The sequence below is a fragment of the Anopheles aquasalis genome, chromosome 3, assembly GCF_943734665.1.
Source record: "Anopheles aquasalis chromosome 3, idAnoAquaMG_Q_19, whole genome shotgun sequence".
Taxonomy (NCBI): domain Eukaryota; kingdom Metazoa; phylum Arthropoda; class Insecta; order Diptera; family Culicidae; genus Anopheles; species Anopheles aquasalis.
In genome coordinates, this window is record NC_064878.1 from 53,466,049 (window position 1) to 53,473,548 (window position 7,500).

Genomic DNA, 7,500 nt, shown 5'->3' on the forward strand with positions numbered 1-7,500 from the left:
TATAATCAGCAATTTATATAAAGCAATCTAATTTGCATGCAAATTAACTGGTACTTGTCGATGCATTTGCAAAATGGCTTCAAACTGCTTCTCGGTGAACTGAAACTAAAAGGGATCATATTTGCATATGTTTTTTGACACAAACGATATGTCCTTACCAGTATCCCATTGTTGTTGGTAAACTAAAAAATCGTAATTATTTATTTTAGCATAAACCAATTACAGTTTGTGTTGTATGAGTATATTGGAACCATCAGCATAAATGTGCGCACATAACGAGTACCAATGCAACAAACGAACGAACGATCTGAGAAAGATTTAAAGGCTGTAGATTGCTACTTCAAGAACGACCACCATCCCCACCGATGGGACAGTTGCCTTCGTTCTGTAGGCACCATTTCGGTTGAATGCTGTTGGCGGCTACCTGTGCCCCGATCAATCGTTCCCTATGTAGCAGCATACGAGCTTCTGCAGCCTGCCAACCGGTACGGGGATTGCTCCACAAGCGCTCACCCAGTGCACTCAACCGTGGCCACAGACGATTGTCCAATGTATGGCTATCGGATTGTTCCGTCCATAAGGCTGCTTCAGCACCCAGTATCTGATTGGCGTATGGCCCACCGATAGCCATCAGGTCGTTGTTGTACACCTTCTGCCAGCCAATGTATGGGGCGCACCAGTTACTACCATCGGTCACCCAGCCCGCGAAGCCACAGTCCAGATAAAGGGCATCATAATTGGAGATGATCAATCGATAGCCTTTCTCGAGCAGATTGTTCACCTTGCTATCGTTACCAGTCGTCCAAACCTGTATGAGATAACGATCTTTGTCCAGGTACTGCTCGAGGTAAGGCGATTCCGTCAGCTTGCTCGTCCACATTACGATCGGACGCTTCTCACCGGGTGGCAGCGTGGAATCGAGTCGGCGTAGGGCCTCCGTTTGGAAGTAGTTCCAGAGTTTCATAAAGTCCGCTTCCTGAAGACCCCACTCTTGGACCTTCATCCAATTCCGGATGCTTTCAGTGGCATTCCAGCAACGCATCGAAACCTCATCGCCACCCATGTGGAACAGATCGGACCGGTGGAACATGTCGTTCATCTCCCGATAAATGTCCTGCAGAATGTCGTATACTGCATCCTTGGTAGGATCAAGCTGGCCACACGGTGGCTCGACGCAGTAGTTCTCCCACGGTTGGTAGTTGAAGCAGCTCGTTACATTCAATCGCTCCCAGCCTTCGCCAACGTGCGCGGGAGCATCCAGCTCCGGTATAATCCGGATACCACGCTCCAGTGCATATTGCACTAGGCTACGTACCTCTTCGGCCGTGTACACTTCTCGCTGTGTGTAGGCACCATATCTATGCAGAGTTGGTCTCGATTGTATAACCAACGGGAAGCTCTGTGAATCCGTAATATGCCAGTGGAACACGTTCAGCTTAACCATCGCCATAGCATCGATCGTACGCTTCAGGCCATCCAGCGTTACGAAGTTACGTGAAGTATCAAGCGCCAGTCCACGATGGGGATAAGCAGGTGCATCTGACACCGTGAGCGAGGCAACCATCTGCAGCTCCTTACGAATATCATCGAACAGAACAAACTGAGCCAGCGTTTCGAGTCCATGCCGTCCACCGAAGAACGTTTTCGCCGTGATCGTGGCGAGTAACGATCCATTAGTAGCCGTTTCCACCTTCAAAGTGTAACTTTCGTCCGTTGAGTGGTTCAACACGAGGGAGTTATCTTGTACATCCATCTTGATGTGGATGCTGCGGCCACCCGTTCGCAGTGACACTCCCTGAGCTGTTGCTAGTAACTGACGGTGGAACCTTTCCCGAACCGTCAACCACAGCGATGCCAGTTGTTGCGTGTTTTCACTCCAATCGATCACCACCTGCTCCGGATCGATGTGTACCAGATCGGTGCCGATAGTGATGCCACCGGTCGGTTGTGGCCACAGCATGCCGGCACCATTCCCGCACATTAAACGACATGCCGCAAAACTAACCGCCTTGTCCACCTGGTAGTTCTCGGAAATTGCCGTCTTTACGCATCGATCATCCACACATCGGTATCCCCAGGCGGGTGCTGCATCACTGAAATGATAAATGAGAACATTATCAATGCGAAGCCTTTTTCATCCCAACCATGCGATGTCACAGACTGCCAGGTACCTAGAGGAGGTGCTATCGCTCTCTACAACAGCGATATAAATCGAAACTATTACAGTTACCATCACTAGCGCTAAAGCAACCAGAAACGTTCTTTGCATCATATCTCGTTTGGTGATATTCCTACTTATGACTGTTACCTAAACTGTGGGAACGATTGTGGAACATGTCATAGGATATTAAATTTAAATTTGCTTTATTGTTATCCCTTTAACAGGCGCCTCTTTGGCGCGCACTTACCTCGTTGAATCGGCTCCCTTCGTAGGGCAGACACGTGTTATCAACAGTGTTAATGCTAGAAGGAATAGTGCTCCCTTCTATGTGGGCACATGAGACGACTTGCCTAAAACACGGAACGGTATCGAATGCGGTGAATGAAGACTATAGGCAACGTTTTTATAATTACTATGAAGTGAAGATGCTACATCATAACACCTGTACTAACAGTAACTAACAATCGACGCAATAGAGTACAGCAATGGTCGCGAATGGCTATCAACGAAGCCAACCAATCTAACAATCCATCCATTCATACATACATTCAGATCATATAGTAGTAACCACGCATGGCGGAGATGATCAATAGTGGATTGATTGACTGTTTAAACATTCGTAACGTTTAAACATTCAAGAAGCGTTCGTTAAACAACTTGGAACTCATCATTGAATCTCTAGAAGCTTGAACAGAGGCAACTGAACCTGCTGAATGGTCTGTACAGTTAAACAAACGAGAGCTCAGCCAAAAACTTTCTCAACACACCCAGCATTGCACTAAGCTTCAGACATTGATTTCCACCGCTCGAGTAGTACCTACGGTGTCAGGCTAATCTCTCCAGCTTACTTGTGAATGGATGAAAGGATGAAAGTCTTAGCACGAAGCCATGTTTTCTGGCCTAACATATAAATCTATATAATCAACAATTTATATAAAGCAGTCTAATGTGCATGCAAATTAACTGGTACTTGTCGATGCATTTGCAAAATGGCTTCAAACTGCTGCTCGGTGAACTGAAACTAAAAGGGATCATATTTGCATATGTTTTTAGAAACAAACGATATGTCCGTACCAGTATCCCATTGTTGTTGGTAAACAAAAAAATCGTAATTATTTATTTTAGCATAAACCAATTACAGTTTGTGTTGTATGAGTATATTGGAACCATCAGCATAAATGTGCGCACATAACGAGTACCAATGCAACAAACGAACGAACGATCTGAGAAAGATTTAAAGGCTGTAGATTGCTACTTCAAGAACGACCACCATCCCCACCGATGGGACAGTTGCCTTCGTTCTGTAGGCACCATTTCGGTTGAATGCTGTTGGCGGCTACCTGTGCCCCGATCAATCGTTCCCTATGTAGCAGCATACGAGCTTCTGCAGCCTGCCAACCGGTACGGGGATTGCTCCACAAGCGCTCACCCAGTGCACTCAACCGTGGCCACAGACGATTGTCCAATGTATGGCTATCGGATTGTTCCGTCCATAAGGCTGCTTCAGCACCCAGTATCTGATTGGCGTATGGCCCACCGATAGCCATCAGGTCGTTGTTGTACACCTTCTGCCAGCCAATGTATGGGGCGCACCAGTTACTACCATCGGTCACCCAGCCCGCGAAGCCACAGTCCAGATAAAGGGCATCATAATTGGAGATGATCAATCGATAGCCTTTCTCGAGCAGATTGTTCACCTTGCTATCGTTACCAGTCGTCCAAACCTGTATGAGATAACGATCTTTGTCCAGGTACTGCTCGAGGTAAGGCGATTCCGTCAGCTTGCTCGTCCACATTACGATCGGACGCTTCTCACCGGGTGGCAGCGTGGAATCGAGTCGGCGTAGGGCCTCCGTTTGGAAGTAGTTCCAGAGTTTCATAAAGTCCGCTTCCTGAAGACCCCACTCTTGGACCTTCATCCAATTCCGGATGCTTTCAGTGGCATTCCAGCAACGCATCGAAACCTCATCGCCACCCATGTGGAACAGATCGGACCGGTGGAACATGTCGTTCATCTCCCGATAAATGTCCTGCAGAATGTCGTATACTGCATCCTTGGTAGGATCAAGCTGGCCACACGGTGGCTCGACGCAGTAGTTCTCCCACGGTTGGTAGTTGAAGCAGCTCGTTACATTCAATTGCTCCCAGCCTTCGCCAACGTGCGCGGGAGCATCCAGCTCCGGTATAATCCGGATACCACGCTCCAGTGCATATTGCACTAGGCTACGTACCTCTTCGGCCGTGTACACTTCTCGCTGTGTGTAGGCACCATATCTATGCAGAGTTGGTCTCGATTGTATAACCAACGGGAAGCTCTGTGAATCCGTAATATGCCAGTGGAACACGTTCAGCTTAACCATCGCCATAGCATCGATCGTACGCTTCAGGCCATCCAGCGTTACGAAGTTACGTGAAGTATCAAGCGCCAGTCCACGATGGGGATAAGCAGGTGCATCTGACACCGTGAGCGAGGCAACCATCTGCAGCTCCTTACGAATATCATCGAACAGAACAAACTGAGCCAGCGTTTCGAGTCCATGCCGTCCACCGAAGAACGTTTTCGCCGTGATCGTGGCGAGTAACGATCCATTAGTAGCCGTTTCCACCTTCAAAGTGTAACTTTCGTCCGTTGAGTGGTTCAACACGAGGGAGTTATCTTGTACATCCATCTTGATGTGGATGCTGCGGCCACCCGTTCGCAGTGACACTCCCTGAGCTGTTGCTAGTAACTGACGGTGGAACCTTTCCCGAACCGTCAACCACAGCGATGCCAGTTGTTGCGTGTTTTCACTCCAATCGATCGCCACCTGCTCCGGATCGATGTGTACCAGATCGGTGCCGATCGTAATGCCACCGGTCGGCTGGGGCCACAGCATGCCGGCACCATTTCCGCACATTAAACGACATGCCGCAAAACTAACCGCCTTGTCCACCTGGTAGTTCTCGGAAATTGCCGTCTTTACGCATCGATCATCCACACATCGGTATCCCCAGGCGGGTGCTGCATCACTGAAATGATAAATGAGAACATTATCAATGCGAAGCCTTTTTCATCCCAAGCACGCGATGTCACAGACTGCCAGGTACCTAGAGTAGGTGCTATCGCTCTCTACAACTGCAATATAAATCGAAACAATTACAGCTACCATCACTAGCCCCAAACCAACCAGAAACGTTCTTTGCATCGCATTCATATCTCGTATCGTGAGGTGTGACTATCTCATCACTGCGTGTCACTGAAACTGTCGAAACGACTGTGGAACGCTTCATACTATCTTAAACAAATAAAATCATAACATATTGCTGGTTTGGAACACTGTGCACATTGTTTTCTGGGCGCTCTGATGGTGTGCCTTAGATTGACTAACTCTATTCCATTCCCTATTATCGACGAATGGCGATAAAGAAGTGCTTCATGGGGTTTAATCCCTTTAGTGGCACTTAGCGCGGGGGATTTCTCGAGGTGCATGTGCACTTACCTTGCTGAATCGACTCCCTTCGTAGGACGGAAATGTGCCACCAACAGCCCGAGAGCTAGAAGGAATAGTGCTCCCTTCATTGTGGCAACGTGTGCTGTAAAGACGGAATGGTATTGAATGAGGTGAATGGGGCACGTTTTTCTAATCTGCTAGGAAGTGTAGCGACACGACCTAACTTTCACTTATGTTCGACCTGCCTACCTTCAAACTGGCTCTGCAACGATTTCACGCTTGTGCACGCGACCGTCGCAATTCGCCAACTGCCGTGGGTGGTGACTGGAAATCAGATTTTATTGGAGATACCTTCCGCTATCTGTGTCGGTATCATTCCTCGGTTCGTACGCCGCGTGACTACCCGCGTTGAGGCACTTTTCGGGACACTCTGTTTGGGAGGCTCCGTTTTTTTACCTCCATTTATGATGAGATAAAACCGGTTTCACAAACTTGACGATCGGGGCAATGTCCTGTAATAGTTCCACTACATTACATGCACAAAAAACCGGCTCTGATTTGCGGAACCGGCCGAGTCCTCATTCTACAATTCCTTGGGAAAAGAATAAAAACATTCTCCGCGCATAAAGGGACAATTTCGGGACGGTAGTACGTCATGCACCACCGCAGTATGCGGAATTACTTTTTCGCAAAAATATGCTCGCGAATTTAATTAGCGCCATTCTATGTGAATTGTAAAGATGGTAAGTTACGTATAGAATTTGTGAATGTATCAATTTCCAAAATCTATTAGGTTAAACCTTGCAAAATTGTGCAAAAAATAGACGAAATAACATTTTGTGCACAAGACATTTGAATTATGATTTAACCGTTTGTCCAGATTAATTCCTGGTTTTGTGTTTTGTTTTTTAAAGTAACAGAAGACCCATTAAAATACCACTGAGCGGCTAGTAGACAAAAAATAGTTGTTACTAAGCCAATATTTATTGTCGTAGAGTTATCTTTACGATCTTCGTACAAATAACTGTGTTGATTGAGGAATATGGTTTGGTTCAACATTCAGCATTTTACGAAGCAGCTCCTTTTCGGATGCCGTTTTGTAGGTTTGCGCTCATAAGCTATGTGTAGCAGGTATAAAACGTAGAGTGCATAATGGGCATAGACTTTATGAAAAAAGGAAATTAGAAAATATTGAACTACTCGAGTAGAGTAAAACTTCTGTCTTACCAAATTTCAGAATCTCAGTGGTTATATTTCCCTGTTCCAAACCGCGAATAATGAACGCCATCGTTTCGTAGAAGTACAGTAAACAACATACAGCAAACATGGTCAAGTACCACCTTATGTGCTGGAAAAGTAGGACAGAATCTATTGTCACGTTTACAGGCTTTATGATGAAGTTAGCTGAGAATACCGTAAACAATCCGACGAAGTATAAAATCAAAAAGAACACATCCAAAGCGGTTATGAATTTCATGATGAGGTTGATTCGAATATCGATATCATCTTCTGTGCATAGAAACAAAGATATATTGGTATGAATTTCTTGAAGCGAACCGAGCAGACAAATGTTTACCCGGTACATTATTCTTTTCCACTATCAATTGAACCAGAAATATCCAAGAAGGGCCAATAATTAGTGTATAAACCGTTTTAACGATGTACAGCAGTCCAATTATAGTGCCATGCGTTTGGAGATTCTTCGTAACAATACCAAAACTTCCCTTCGCCATCGGTGAGAATAACGGAGCTATAAGAGTGACGAATTATATTTCCTATGATGTGTTGGATCTTCTGTCTGCCTGAAACAGCGATCAGATTTAGACTACGGAACGGTCAACCACGCTATGTGAGTAAAAGAACTGAAATGGCTGGCTTGTACGAAGCATCTCAATTCCAGTTACACAT

At 46.1% G+C, this 7,500-nt stretch overlaps 1 protein-coding gene across 2 annotated transcripts; it reads right to left on the reverse strand.

Moving 5' to 3' along the window:
- Window positions 1-219: 219 nt before the first annotated feature.
- LOC126577785 (chitooligosaccharidolytic beta-N-acetylglucosaminidase-like) lies at window positions 220-6,176 on the reverse strand. 2 transcript variants are annotated; one of them, XM_050239717.1, is made up of 3 exons: window positions 5,249-5,514; window positions 4,969-5,170; window positions 220-1,891 (listed from the first exon to the last, which is right to left on the reverse strand). In XM_050239717.1, exons 1-3 carry the CDS (start codon window positions 5,353-5,355, stop codon window positions 341-343), a joined length of 1,860 nt encoding a protein of 619 aa, XP_050095674.1. In that variant the 5' UTR covers window positions 5,356-5,514; the 3' UTR covers window positions 220-340. The 2 variants fall into 2 exon arrangements, with proteins under 2 accessions (XP_050095674.1, XP_050095675.1); XM_050239718.1 differs by lacking the exons at window positions 220-1,891; window positions 5,249-5,514 and adding exons at window positions 5,641-5,734; window positions 5,842-6,176 and having other exon boundaries at window positions 3,246-5,170.
- Window positions 6,177-7,500: the final 1,324 nt, after the last annotated feature.